The 15,287-nt window shown below is 43.8% G+C and overlaps 1 protein-coding gene across 25 annotated transcripts in view; it reads left to right on the top strand.

Moving 5' to 3' along the window:
* The window catches only part of zmynd8 (zinc finger, MYND-type containing 8), a 96,639-nt gene extending 84,539 nt beyond the window's left edge, over positions 1-12,100 (top strand). For all 25 annotated transcript variants that reach the window (XM_078236770.1, XM_078236759.1, XM_078236764.1 and 22 more), the window contains one exon: positions 11,110-12,100. In XM_078236770.1, the coding sequence (XP_078092896.1) occupies positions 11,110-11,211 (102 nt within the window). In that variant the 3' untranslated portion in view covers positions 11,212-12,100. The remainder of the gene's footprint in view (positions 1-11,109) is intronic.
* The last annotated feature ends 3,187 nt before the right edge of the window (positions 12,101-15,287 follow it).

Genomic DNA, 15,287 nt, shown 5'->3' with positions numbered 1-15,287 from the left:
AGAAAATTTCTCCTCACCTCAGTTCTAAAAGGTTTAACCCTTATCCTCAAACTATGACCCCTAATTCTGGACTCCCCCCACCATCAAGAACATTCTTTCTGAATCTACCCTGTCTAACCCTGTTAGAATTTTCTAAGTTTCTATGAGATCCCCTCTCACTCTTCTAAACTCCAATGAATGTAATCCTAACTGACTTAGTCTTGCCTAATATGACAGACCTGCTATCATCCCAGGATCAGCCTGGTAAACCTTCGCTGAACTCTTTCTATAGCAAGGACATCTTTCCTCTGGTAAGGACACCAAAACTGCATACAATACTCCAAGTGTGGCCTCACCAATGCCCTGTACAATTGCAGTAAAACATCCCTATTCCTACACTCAAGTCCTCTCACTATGAAGGCCAACATACCATTTGCTTTCTTTACTGCCTGCTGTACCTGCATGCTTACTTTCAGCGACTGATGTAAGAAAATGTTGAGCACTGTACAGTTGCCACTGACAGATAAATATGGACCTTATAGCAGAAAGAGAAAAATAATACGGGCGGCACAGTGGTTAGCACTGCTGCCTCACAGTGTCAGGGACCCGGGTTCAATTCCGGCCTCGGCTCGCTGTCTGTGTGGAGTTTGCACATTCTCCCCGTGTCTGCATGGGTTTCCTCCGGGTGCTCCGGTTTCCTCCCACAGTCCAAAGATGTGCAGGTTAGGTTAATTGGCCATGCTAAATTGACCTTTGTGTCAGGGGGATTAGCAGGGTAAATATGTGGAGTTATGGGAATAGGGCCTGGGTGGGATTGTGGTCGGTGCAGACTCGATGGGCCGAATGGCCTCCTGCACTATAGGGATTCTCTGATTCTATGAATATTTTGTTCTTGCAGTCTGAGCTGGAATACAGCTAGGTTCTAAAAGTCAAGGACAGTGTATTAACACTCTGCATCATTGATTTCTCTTCCCCTTCCCCAAGCCTGAGTTCTCCATATGTAAAGAAAGAAGCATAAATTGTGTGGAGCAGTAAATTCTGTATATTTTCTTACTGGTCCTGCCTATTTCCTGGTGCCACGGTGATACCACCAAGAGGTAACACTTGATTGTGTTATTTTCATTGGAATGAAGTTTGACTCAGGGCGTCCATTTCCATTTTGGGCCATGAAATTGCTGCTTTTAAATACTTCCACCACTGAAGTCTGCTGTGTCACCCAGATCCACTATAATTGCGGCTTGTTGCAATAAACATAGCTTTAAAAAAAAAACATACAGGAGTAATTTTCAACAGGAAAGAAAATTGGCTGATCTGTTACTGGTGCCCAAACTGCGATGCCAATTTTATAATCCAGTGATGAGTTGAAAATGGCCCCCACGCCATTTCCTGCAACTAACCTGGAGCTGAGTCACAGGAGATTTATTAATGGTATATAGTTTCAAACAAAATAGTAACTTTGCAGTCCAATTCTGCTGTAGATTCTGAAGGGCAAATCAAAATCATCAAGGCCACTTCAGAGTGATATGACAAGCATGAAGATCTGCAGACTTTGAAGACAATCACACACTCTTCTAGAGAAAAATGAAATATTAGCAATTATTGTTGAGAGCATATAGCAATATGGGCAGCACGGTGGCACAGTGGTAAGTACTCCTGCCTCACAGGGCCAGGGACCCGGGTTCGATTCTAACCTTGGGTGACTGTCAGTGTGGCATTTGCACGTTTTCCCCGTGCCTGTGTGGATTTCCTCTGGGTGCTCCGGTTTCCTCCCACGCTCCAAAGATGTGTTGGTTAGATGGTTTGGCCATGCTAAATTGCCCCTTAGTGTTCCAAGATATGTAGGTTAGGGGATTAGCGGGGTAACTATGTGGGGTTACGGGAATAGGGCTTCTGTTCAAGAGTTGGTGCAGACCCGATGGGCTGAATGGCCTCCTGCACTGTAGAGATTCCATGATTCTACTGTCTGATTTAAGAGTCTAATTAGGTAGCTATTCGACGAATGAAGAAACATGAACAGCAGGAGAATCAGGAAATCATGGTTGTTAATCAAAATGAAAAAGCAGAATTAAAATAAACTTGCTAAAGTTTTTACAGAATTTCTAAATTTCCAGCGGTCCAAAAAGTGAGTTTCTAGCTGAAGAAGAAAGTTCATTGATTTAAATGCACTTTATCCTACGTGAAAACTGCTCTCCTAAATAATAGCAAAACATTCAAACCTGTTTTTATGGATACTCATAGAATAGTGCTTTTAAGGTTCTCTCTGTAGTACTTTGTTCTTTGTACTGACACTGCAGATAGGAGCTGGTTGAGCTAAACAGACATTGGCAAATGGAGAGTGTAACATGATGGGTGCAATTCTCCCATTTGCACTCGAAGTACTCACACCAGCAGTAAACCGAAATGTTTCATGCTGGCATTAGCAGTGTCTGTCAGGTGGTATTCGCCCACCTTAACCATTTCAATTTATCCATACCAGGAATCATAGCGGCCAGGCCAGCTTTACAGAGAAAGGGCGCCCCAATCTCTGTGTTGACAGACAGGCTCCCCCCCCACCCCCCCACCGGCTGGCAAGGGCAGAACCCCAACCTCTCAGCTCAGAAGGGTTCTCCTCCACCCCACCACTGCAAAAACGGGTAACCCCCGTCACGTAGGCATGAGGGTAACTCAAACCCCCTCACAGTTAGACACTGCTAGATGATGCCCCCTCACGACCTCCATCAGGACCTTCAGTGCCAACCTTGCACTGTCCCTGGCTGTGACGCCCTGACCTGGTGCCTTGTACTCCAGGTAGGTAAATGTTGTGCCTCTCTGCCGTTACCAGGCTGCAGTGGGAAGGTCCCCCAAGGGACCTGGGGTTGGGTGACCTCGTGACCTTGTTGACCTTGTGACTTTCCACCAGGATGGGGGGGCTAGTGGCTGCACTTGACTTTGTTATCCTGGATATCACTTCAGGATGGTGATTTCAGACACCATTCTAGAATAAGATATTCATTATTGTCTCTGTCCTTTAAAGCCTTTGAAGTGCCCTGGTCACTTTGATATCCATGCCCCTTGGACACCTGGAAGCCTTCAAAAGCGCCACAGCAATCCATTCCACAATAAGGATTGGCCCCAGTGTTAAAAGCCCTCTTTAAAGTGCACTTATAGAAATGACCTGTCTGGATTACAGGAGATCCCCTTGCTTTCTCACAGCTGCAATGAAACCCCTTTGAAGTGCTTTGATGCATCTAGAGTGCTTTGTAAACATTGTGCTTAGAAAAGAGGAAGTTAAACCTTGTAAACGATCCAAGGCTGTTTAGAAACATTCTGGTTAGGAACAAAGGCTGCACTTGAGATGCATTCAACCATGAAGGGAAAGAAAAACAACCATGCTCTTTGCTAGATAAATTAACCATACCTGTCAATCTAACCACTTCAAAGGATGTAGACACCAGATACTGACAACTTAAAAGGGTACTCCCCAGTGAAATTGACCATCAAAACTCAGCAGTTCTGGGTTATGAGACAAGTGCAGCCACTAGACTCCCATCCCGGGGGGAGATCCAAGGCCACTTCCGCCACTTGGACTTCTGCCCCAGTCCAAGCCCACCCAACCCCCAGCTTCCTTGTGGGACCCTCTCTCTGCAGTCTGGAAGTGGTAGAGGGAAACATGGGCACAGCACTCCTTGACTCTCACCCCTTGGTGTACAAGACACCTAGTCCAAGTTTGTCAGGACCTGCACCAAAGCTTCCCCCCTAGTGGGAAGTCCACTGGGTGTCTGGTGGAAGTCAGGAGGCTGCTGAATCGGGCTGCCAGCCTGCTAAGAGCACTACAATGAGCAGTCTTGCATAATCAATGGCTGGGCAGGAGCCTTCGTTGGGGCCGGGGGGTGCATCGCGACAGGTTTGCTGTCCAACGGGAATCCCCATTTAGGCCCGCCACCTGATTCAATGAGCCGTCGAGATTCCCACGAGGGGCCAGTGGGCCCAGGGAATCCCAGCCAATATCACCTATTTAATTCTATTTCAATATACCCCACTGGCTGAGGGTTCAAACAGACTAAGTCAGACTGGGCAGTGATATTCAAACAGCACAGTTTTCCTTTGGTTCGACACAACATCCTTGTATCTTGGAATAATTCAGTAAAACCTCACTACCCATCCAGTCGCTGTTCCAGCTTTTTGTGAACTTTCAGGCGATGCAGATCCTTCCTGCCTTCTAATGGGCTCATTTAAACATACTCAGTGTTCTGGCAAACTATGCAACCCATCATACCAACCTGACTACTTGGAGGGTAATGTGAGTGCAGTAAATCAATTGTGCACCCTCCTGACTTTTCCACCAAATTAGTTAGAAGTAAAATTGCGTTTAATGCTTAGTTGAGAACCATTTTCCATTAACGCTCATTAAAAGTTAATAATTATAATCGTTATACAAACTGTTAACATGGGGCTGGCAATATTGTTTCCTTTCAACATGAAAGAAAACTTCTCTTTCTGCAAGCTTTGATTTGAGTGAAAACTATTTCGCTATTCCCTTTTCTAATGTACTTTCTTCCTAATTGTGCTTTGTTTAAATCCAAGACAGTAGAAGCAAAGGCAGGGCTTTATTATTGTGAAACTGTCAGTGGAGTTCTGAGGGATGCCAACATCCGGCTGTTCGTGCACCTATTCTCCTGCACATTTTTGCAGCATTCTCATCACCACCTCAGTAGTAAAACATTGCAGTTAGGAGCCAAGCTCTGTTTGGCAAGAGTGATTTAGATGCTGCTACTTTTCCCATTTTAATATTTCTTTGCTCAAAAGTGCACTTAAAGTTCGACTCTGAGGCATTAGACCATAAGACATAGGAGCAGAATTAGGCCATTTGTCCCATCGAGTCAGCTCCGCCATTCAATCATGGCTGATTTTTTTCTCATCCCCATTCTCCTCCCTTTTCCCCATAACCCCTGATCCCTTTATCAATCAAGAATCTATCTATCTCTGTCTTAAAGACACTCAATGACCTGGCCTCCACAGCCTTCTGCGCAAAGAGTTCCACAGGTTAACCACTCTCTGGCTGAAGAAATTCCTCCTCATCTGTGTTTTAAAGGACGGTCCCTTTAGCCTGAGGTTGTGCCCTCCGGTTCTAGTTTTTCCTACTAGTGGAAGCATCCTCTCCACATCCTCTCTATCCAGGCCTCGCAGTATCCTGTAAGTTTCAATAAGATCCCCCCTCATCCTTCTAAACTCCAACAAGTACAGACCCAGAGTCCTCAACCGTTTCTCATACGACAAGCTCTTCATTCCAGGGATCATTCTTGTGAACCTCCTCTGGACCCTTTCCAAGACCAGCATATCCTTCCTTAGATATGGTGTGCAAAACTGCTCACAATACTCCAAATGGGGTCTGACCAGAGCCTTATGGTCTTATCTATGGGGAGAGAGCGGGTAAATGGAGTTGAAATCAACCATGATTGAATGGTGGAGTGGACTCGATGGGCCGAATGGCCTTACTTCCGCTCCTATGTCTTATGGTCTTATGGTCTTATACAGCCTCAGAAGTACATCCCTGCTCTTGTACACAACTCTGGTGCGGCCGCACTTGGAGTACTGTGTGCAGTTCTGGTCCCCACATTACAGGAAGGATGTGGAGGCTTTGGAGAGGGTGCAGAGGAGGTTTACCAGGATGTTGCCTGGTATGGAGGGGAGATCCTATGAGGAGAGGCTGAGGGATTTGGGATTGTTTTCGCTGGAAAGGCGGCGGCTAAGAGGGGATCTTATTGAAACATATAAGATGATTAGAGGTTTAGATAGGGTGGATAGTGATAGCCTTTTTCCTCTGATGGAGAAATCCAGCACGAGGGGGCATGGCTTTAAATTGAGGGGGGGTAGTTATAGAACCGATGTCAGGGGTAGGTTCTTTACCCAGAGGGTGGTGAGGGATTGGAATGCCCTGCCAGCATCAGTAGTAAATGCGCCTAGTTTGGGGGCGTTTAAGAGATCCGTAGATAGGTTCATGGACGAAAAGAAATTGGTTTAGGTTGGAGGGTCACAGTTTTTTTTTTAACTGGTCGGTGCAACATCGTGGGCCGAAGGGCCTGTTCTGCGCTGTAATGTTCTATGTTCTATGTTCTATGTATTCTAGCCCTCTCGACATGAATGCTAACACCTATTGCAGATTGCACCTATTGTTGATGATTAGTGGTGTTCGGGTGTCACTGTAGAACTCTCTTTCTGCGCAGAGAATGTCCAGAGGATTCAGTTTACCGACACAGTTGAAATTCGTCTTTAGGTAAGCCAAATAGTTCCAAAACAAGCAATTCTTGGCACACATACTACTTCAATATGCCCCACGCTCTGGTCTACAATACCTCACATGGGGATGTGATAGGGAAATATCATCTTAGTGATTCTTCTAAAGTGAAAAGTAGCATTGGAAGTAATGCCATGTGGCAGGATTCATCTTAAATTGAAAATAAAGTACATTTATTTGAGTTTTGAGAGAAACAGGGGAATTTGAAAAAGCAAATGCTGGAAATCTGAACAGAAAAAGTGCTGGTAACATTCAGCTGCTTTGTGGAGAGAGAAATGATTGTCATTTTGGGTTGCTGAGTGGAAGAATGTGTCATTTATTTTCTTTCACTTTGTTTCCTATGCTGAGCATGTTTTAAGCTATGCACCTTCTCATTTATTTTTGGAGTGCATGGATGATTTATTTGGCGTGATTGCACACATGGTAATGTAAAGGGACAGACTTTTGCATGCTTAAGCAGGGATTTTCGGGTTGCTGCTGAGCTATGAAGCTTACGGAGAGCATTAGTTGTAAGTGAGGGTGCTGCATTGTGAATGAGTCTCAATTTTCCCTGTACATGTTCCCTGACACTTGCTCACTCCCTTTCTCTCTTCCTTCCTGCCCTTATTTTGCTTACAGACTGATGCCTTATAGATAAGATGTATTTCCGATGCAGTGATCCTATTACCCCGTTTGCATCCAAAGCTCATCATGGCCTTTTGGCTACTAATTAGTGCTATTACCTCCTTGGTCTATTTGCTTTGCATCAGTATTTGAGAAGTGGAAATGATAGTGAAACAAACTTGAGAAGAAAAGATATTTGTGCAGTTTTATCCTTGTCTTAGGATGAGGGTAGATGTAGTGGCAATGTTGTGAAAAGCATCGGACAGGAAATCAGAAATGCACATGTTAAAGCAACATCTGTGATTATAGGCGACTTTAATCTGCATAGTTCGGGAGAGTTAAATTAGTCACAGTACAATAGAGGAGAATTTCTGGAGTGCATATGGGATGGTTTCCTGGAGCAATACGTTGAGGAACCAACAAGGGAGAAGGCCATCTTGGACTGGGTGTTGTGCAATGAGAAAAGATTAGTTGGCAATCTAGTTGTGAGAGAACCCTTGGGGACGAGTGATCATAATATTGTAGAATTCTTTGTCAAGGTGGATAGTGATGTAGATAATTCTGAGACCAGGTCCTGAATCTCAATAAAGATAACTATGATGGTATGAAATATGAATTGGCCATGATGGACTGGGAAACATTACTGAAAGGAACGAATAGGTGAACTCCAGAAGTTGTTTATTGCTATTTGGCACAAGAGTGGAAAGGGAATTGTGACCAAACCATGGCTTACAAGGGAAATTAGAGATTGTATCAGATTCCAGGGAGAAGCATACAAATTGGCAAGAAAAAGCAATAGGCCTGAGGATTAGCAGCAGTTTAAAATTCAACAATGGAGGACCAAGGGATTGATTAAGAAGGGAAAAATAGAGTATGAAAATAAGCTAGTGGGGAACATAAAAACTGACTGTAAAAGATTCTATAGGTATGTAAAGAGAAAAAGATTGTCAAAAACGAACGTAGGCCCCTTACAGACAGTAACAAGGAATAAAGAAATGGCCGAGGAATTAAATTTGTACTTTATTCATTGCTTCAGCCTTCACAAAGGAAGACATGTATCAGAAGTTTCGAGAGAAACAAGTTTTAGTGAGGAGCTGAAGGAAATCAGCATTAGTAGAGAAATGGTTTTGGGAAATTGATGGGATTGAAGGTGGATAAATCTCCAGGTCTTGATAATCTTCATCCCAGAGTACTAAAGGAAGTGTCTCTGGAAATGGTAGATCCATCGGTGTTATTTTTCAAAATTCTTTGGACTCTGGACTGGTTCCTACAGATTGGAAGCCAATGTAAGCCCACTATTCAAAAAGGGAGGTAGAATGAAAGCAAGGAACTATAGACCAGTGAGACTAATGTCGGTACTGGGGAAGTTGCTAGAGTCTGTTATCAAGGATTTTATAACTCGGCATTTGGAAGGCAGTGGTATAATCACTCAAAGTCGGCATGAATTTACAAAAGGGAAATCATGCTTGATGAATCTATTGGAATTTTTTGAGGATGTAACTAGTAGAGTTGACCGAGGAGAACCAGTGGATGCAGTTTATTTAGACTTTCAGAAGGCTTTCGACAAGGTCTCACATACAGATACTGTGTAAAGTAAAGCATATGGGATTGCAGGTAATGTCTTGAGATGTATAGAAAGCTGGTTAGCTGATAGGAAGCAAAGGGTTGGCATAAATGGGTCTTTTTCTGATTGGCAGTCAGTGACTAATGGGGTTCCGCAGGGATCTGTGCTAGGACCCCAATTGTTCACGTTGTATATTAATGATTTGGAAGAGGGAATGATTAGTCATGATCAAAATGAATGGCGGAGCAGGCTCAAAGGGCCGAATGGCCTATTCCTGCTTCCATTTTCTATGTTCAAGCTATTTCCATTTGAGGAAGATCGTAATCATGGTAGTTAACCCAACTTTGGAGGGTGTACGGTTTGTGTGGAGGGGGGAAATAAGAAATGAAGAGGATGGCACTCCGAGCTTGCACAGTAACTTCAGATTCATTTTCATTTTTGTAATTTTCTCTTTTTATATTGATATCCTTAATTTCCTGATTTCTGAGTGTGTCCAGTTGATATGTAGGAGAGAGGCTCTCCTTGCCTTCAATGGCTTTTGTTTGTAGTGATAGTGGATATTTGCATGTTGCTTTAGAGGGTGGGGTGAATGCAAAAGGAATAATTTTTATCTGCCTCAAGTTTCTAGCTGGTTTTGGGGCTGTTGGGGTGGGGGTGTGGGGTGGGCTTATGCTCAAAGCAGAATTTTGCTTTTGCCAATTTAAGAACAATGCAAACAAGAAATACAATGCTGGGGCTATTTGCATCACACTTAATGCTCCACTTAGTGTACCATTTTGTGCGGAATAACTGAGGTTTAAAATTTACTGCCACAGAGATAGAGAGTAAGAAATCCCACAACACCAAGTTAAAGCCCAACAGGTTTATTTGGTAGCACGAGCTTTCAGAGCGCTGCCCCTTCATCAGGATGAAGGAGCAGCGCTCCGAAAGCTTGTGCTACCAAATACATCTGTTGGGCTTTAACCTGGTGTTGTGAGACTACTTACTGCGCCTACCCCAGTCCAACATCGGCATCTCCACATCACAGATATACAGGGCACTGTCCTTCCTCTTGCAGTCAAATTAAGACGTGGCAGAAAAATGGTTTACATTTCATAGAATCCCAACAGTGCAGAAGGAGGCCATTCGGCCCATTGAGTTTGCACCAACATTCCAACAGAGCATCCCACCCGGCCCTATAGCCATAGCCCCATGTATTTACCCCGCCAATCCCCCTAACCTATATATCTTGGGACTCTTAAGGGGCAATTTAGCATGACCAATCGACCTAACCTGCACATCTTTGGACTGTGGGAGCATCTGGAGGAAGCCCATGCAGACATGGGGAGAATGTGCACACAGACAGTTACTCATGGCTGGAATTGAACCCGGGTTCCTGGTGCTGTGAGGCAGCAGTGCTAACCACTGTGCCACCGTGCTGCCCGTTTACTGTGCTATCCTTCCACAGTCTGCAGTCATATTAGGAGGAAGTCAGCTATGCTGTAGCCAAGACTTACCTCCCATATCATGCTTTTTACGTCACTGGGTTTCAGTTACATATTATGACAATGAATAGGTGGAAGATTTTAGTCACATTTTTCACTTATCACTTCATTTGATGTTTTAAATGAAATATCAATTGTATTTTAATTTATTTTGAAATTTTAACTTGGACTAGGCTGAGATTTTAAAAGTGCCAGTTTTAAGCACATACTAATCGAATGATCTATGTCTTTTAGCCTTTAAGCCATGTCCATCATTAGTTTGGAGTGTAATTTTAGTAAGGGATATAACTGCATAGCTCTGGCTACTGCAATTTGCTTTTCCTTGAATCTTGTCAAAATAATATTGACATTTGCTTCTGCATATCAAAGTGATTAATTTATTTCTATCTGTTGTGGGAGAACTGGGTAAGAAAGGGGAGTGCACACTACATACTTTAAAGTCTGGGATGTTTCTACACCTTTCAGATTTAGGTTATTGACTTTCCCAATAGGTTTTATTTTAATGTGAAACTGGCACATGTAATGTGATTTGTTTGTTTTGGCAGTTACCATATCCACCGTTGTATTTCAATGTTTTATCTGATTGTAGTGCCCGTCTTTGCCTTCTGATTAAAGTAAAGTTTATTTATTATTGCCACAAGTAAGCTTACAATAACACTGCAATGAAGTTACTGTGAAAATCCCCCAGTTGCCACTCTCCAACGCCTGTTCGGGTACACTGAGGGAGAATTTAGCATGGCCAATGCACCTAACCAGCACGTCTTTCGGACTGTGTGAGGAAACCGGAGCACCCAAGAAATCCCCCGCAGACACGGGGAGAACATGCAGACTCCGCACAGACAGTGACCCAAGCTGGGAATTGAACCTGGATCACTGGCGCTGTGAGGCAGCAGTGCTAACCACTGGGCCACCGTGCCGATTGATTGGCCAATAGCTGGTGCACCCGCGTACAGAGTGAGGTCTATCTAGCGTTGCAGCACAGCATGTGGGAGATTTGGGGCAATAGCAGGTAACATTGCTGGCACCCACTTTGAGCTGTAATTGCTGGAGATCAATGAGCTGGAGCAAGCACATTCCTGATGTCTCCACACAAATGGTCCTGATTGTATTTTTTTAAAATGTTGCCAAGTTGTGGAATGCACTAACTATTTAAGTCCAGGATTAACTCCCATACACTTCAATTCTGTTTTGTCTTCCACCCACAGAATATGCCAGTCGTGGTGAATCCAGCAGTTGGAGCAGTCACTGTGCAGCCAGAAGTCCCGTGCACCCAGACCACACTGCCTGTCCAAACCCGCAGAGCCTGAAAGCCACATTCCTTATGGAAGGACTTTTGAAGAAGGCAGCGTAATGGAGCAAAACTTTGCATGGGGACCTTGTGAATACTGCCCTAGCTCGCCAGTCCTGAGTGGATAAATTAATTGTGTATCTGCTTTGTACATAATATACAGAGTTTCTGTGACACTACATTCTTGCCTAGCATTAAAAAAAACAACAAAAAAAGTTTCAAGCTGAAGTCTTCGGAATATGATCACATTCTGCAAGCCTTTTAAAGGAAGTTGTCAATTCTAAATCTTCATCCCCTTTGTATTTTCCTTTAATGTGGTTTAATGGACGATTCTAGACTCTAGTTTCTGAAAATGTAGTGAATTGGGGAATGTGCACAGCATGCAACACAAAAAAAGCCTTGAGTAGTTGGACCACAGCATATAATATTTATATGTAGGAGTCTGTGAAACCCAGTGACGTAAAAAGCATGAAATGGGAGGTAAGTCTTGGCATTTCTAATGAAGGAGTACAAAGTGGGGAGGTAAATCTCGCTGCTCATTTTTTTTCCCTCTTCTCCACTTGTTAGCTAGCAATTGTTTGCTCTTGGTATGTGTGACATTTGAACACAAGGAGTTTGTGTGTATATGAGATGATCCTTTGTGTTCAGAATGATTCCAGTGCTTTTCTGATGTGTATATTTTTGTTTTTTTTATTTTTCATTCTGGTTTATAAAATAAGCAGTTTGTACAGTTTTCAACCAGTCCTGATGGGTAAATGTTGTTAAAATAAAAAATAGAAAAAAATTGACACTATAGTAAATTTACCATTGTTTTTTGAGGACATGACTTGCCAGCCTAACTTGTGAAACAAAATTGCTTTTAGCATACGGAGGTATTTTTTCACATTTCTTTGTACAAAGTTTATATTAAAAATAGAAAAAAAAATCAATGGCTGGTATCTCTTTTCTATTGCTGCCTCGTAGGTATTTTGTGAATCTATAAATACCTGATGCCACGGTAGAAAAGTGCGTCAATGCTGGACTGGTGAACAGATTGGAGAATTGGTTTTGTGTTCCTGGCTTTTTAAACGTGTGGGCTTCTTGCTGTTCCATGCAGAGTGAAAACCGTGGGCTGGATTTTCAAATGTGTCGGAGCCGGCATTGGGGCTGGGCGTGCGTTCAGTTCTGTGCTGCACCCCTCCACCCCTGTCCCTCACTTCCATCCCAATACAAACTGAGCCAGGCCGTCCTGTTCCTGACCCAGAATTGGACACTGGCCCATTTTGCCACTGGAGTTGAGAGGCATTTAACTCTCTGTGGAGCTCAGGAAAACTTGTATTATTTGACACTTGGCTTGTGCTACCATCAAGTGGACATAAGTCAGTTGTCTGTAAAAAAAAAAAAAAAGTTCTTCGAAATGGTGGCACAGTGGTTAGCACTGCTGCCTCACAGCTCCAGGGACCTGGGTTCAATTCCGACCTTGGGTGCCTGCCTATGTGGAGTTTGTGCGTTCTCCCTGTGTCTGCGTGGGTTTCCTCCGGGTGCTCCGGTTTCCTCCCACAGTCCAAAGGTGTACAGGTTGGGTGGATTGGCAATGCTTAATTGCCCTTTAGTGTCCCAAGACGTGTAGGTTGGATGGATTAGCTATGGTAGATGTGTGGGGTTACAGCGATAGACAGAGGGAGAGGGCCTGGGTAAGATAGTCTGTCAGAGAGTCAGTGCAAACTCGATGGGTTGAATGGCCACTTCAGCACTGTAGGGATTCTATGATAAAAAAGAAAATTAAAGGCTCATAGCAAAAATGGCAGTTAAGTTTGTAATGTCACTTTCTTAACAGATGGTGGGGCTGTTGCTCTAAAAAAAAAAGTACTGAATCTAAAGCAGTTCTTTTCAAATCTTGTAAATATAATTGCATCACAAATATTTCATAATTTTACCATAATACATTTGCATAAATTATGCAAGTAAAATAATGTATTGCTTTGCTCTCTAATCATAGAATTCCTACAGTGCAGAAAAAGGCTATTCTGGCCATCGAGATTACACCGACAACAATTCCACCCAGGCCTTATCCTCGTAACCCCACGTATTTACCCTACAAATCTCTCTGACACTAAGTGGCAATTTAGCATGGCCATTCTATCTAACCTGTGTATATTTGGACTGTGGGAGGAAACCCACGCAAATACAGGGAGAATATGCAAACTCCACATAGCTAGTTTCCTGAGGATGGAATTGAACCCAGGTACCAGGCACTGTGAAGCAACAGTGCTAACCACTGTGCCACTGTGCTGTCCTAATGTTTTGGAGTATGGCAGGGGGAGGGGGTGCAGGTGCAGTTTAGTGGATTGAGTGAAAATGGGCTATTTTATCACCAATTCTATATTTCATGAGACTGCATCTTCCATGAATAAAGTTTTAAAGTTGATTTATTAGTCGCAAGTAAGGCTGCAATGAAGTTACTGTGTAATTTCCCTAGTCACCACAGTTCGGCGCCTATTTGGGTCAATGCACCTAACCAGCACGTCTTTTAGAATGTGGGAGGAAACTGGAGCACCTGGAGGGGACTCCCACAGACACGGGGAGAACGTGCAGACTCCACACAGACAGTGACCCAAGCCGGGAATCGAACCTGGGTCCCTGGCGCTGTGAAGCAGCAGTGCTGACCACTGTGCCGCCCCATATAGGAATGGTTGACTTGTTTATAGTTGAATTGGACAAAGATTTTCTTGTTATGAAAATCATAGAAACCCTACAGTGCAGAAGGAGGCCATTCGGCCCATCGAGTCTGCACCGACCACAATCCCGCCCAGGCCCTACCCCCACATATTTACCCGCTAATCCCTCTAACCTACACATCCCAGGACTCTAAGGGGCAATTTTTAACCTGGCCAATCAACCTAACCCGCACATCTTTGGACTGTGGGAGGAAACCGGAGCACCCGGAGGAAATCCACGCAGACACGAGGAGAATGTGCAAACTCCACACAGACAGTGACCCAAGCCGGGAATCGAACCCGGGACCCTGGAAGCAGCAGTGCTAACCACTGTGTTACCGTGCCACCCAACGAAAAGCTCGTTGGATATTTATAATGGATTATGATATGGAGGAAATGAAATGTCTATCATTCACCAGTTGTGTCTAGAACACAGAAAATGGACAAATGGAAAAAATGGATGGGAAGAAAAGTTTTTAAGTTGAATCCTATCCTTTTTAGTGAAAGAAAAGTGCCACCGATCTCTAAGGTTCAGAAGTATTAAATGTACCATTTCAGCTGCTGTACATTAATAGCCAGTTGCAAACTAGGATGGTAACTAAACAGGGACGGATGAATATTTGTAAGGAAGAATCAACAGGAGAGGCAGCATATGTGGAGAGAGAAAAATGCCCCAAAATTTTACTGCCATCCACGCTGGCAGGACCTTGTGGTCCTGCAGATGGCACCACGGGTTTCCCAGCAGTGAAGGATGCTTTCAATAAAAACCCCATTGACAAAGGCAGGACTAGAAGATCCCTCCACTTGTGAGTGGCATGCCGCTTCCCACCACCGCAAAACACACATCAGAGAGGGAGGAAAATCCCACCTGAGCTAACGATTCTGGTCAATGACCTTTTTATCCATTCCTGAAACATTAACTCCTTTTCTCCTTCCACTGCTGCTCCCTGGCCTGCTGAATGTTTTTGCCGTTTTCTGTTTTAATTTCAGGTTTCTGGATGCCAAGTGTGGGTGTGTTTGGGTCAGGTGAGAAGTTAAAATTTCAAACATGGCTCTATCCCACCTTCAACACGCGCACTTCCAGTTTATACAGAGGTGGGATGGGGACAGGTGACCAGTAAAATCTTTTAAGAAGAGTGCATTTCTCAATTTTTACAGGACTTTCATTTTTCAAGATTATTTCAATTGGGTTCCCAGGACCTCTGGAAACTTGTTTTTAAATGGCGGGTGATCATCAGATTCTGGCATCCGCCCACCTACCAGGAGACGTGAAACCAGCATGTTGACATTGGGTTTGAGCCCCAACATCATCACACCAGATTTTATGCGGTTCCAATTTGCAAGCACAAACTGCGCACTGTATTCCAGATGTGGTCTTACCAAACCTTGCACAATTGAA

Source organism: Mustelus asterias, chromosome 20, assembly GCF_964213995.1.
Source record: "Mustelus asterias chromosome 20, sMusAst1.hap1.1, whole genome shotgun sequence".
NCBI lineage: Eukaryota > Metazoa > Chordata > Chondrichthyes > Carcharhiniformes > Triakidae > Mustelus > Mustelus asterias.
The sequence above is the reverse complement of the archived record's forward strand: the minus strand, read 5'-3'. Positions and strand labels throughout refer to the sequence as shown.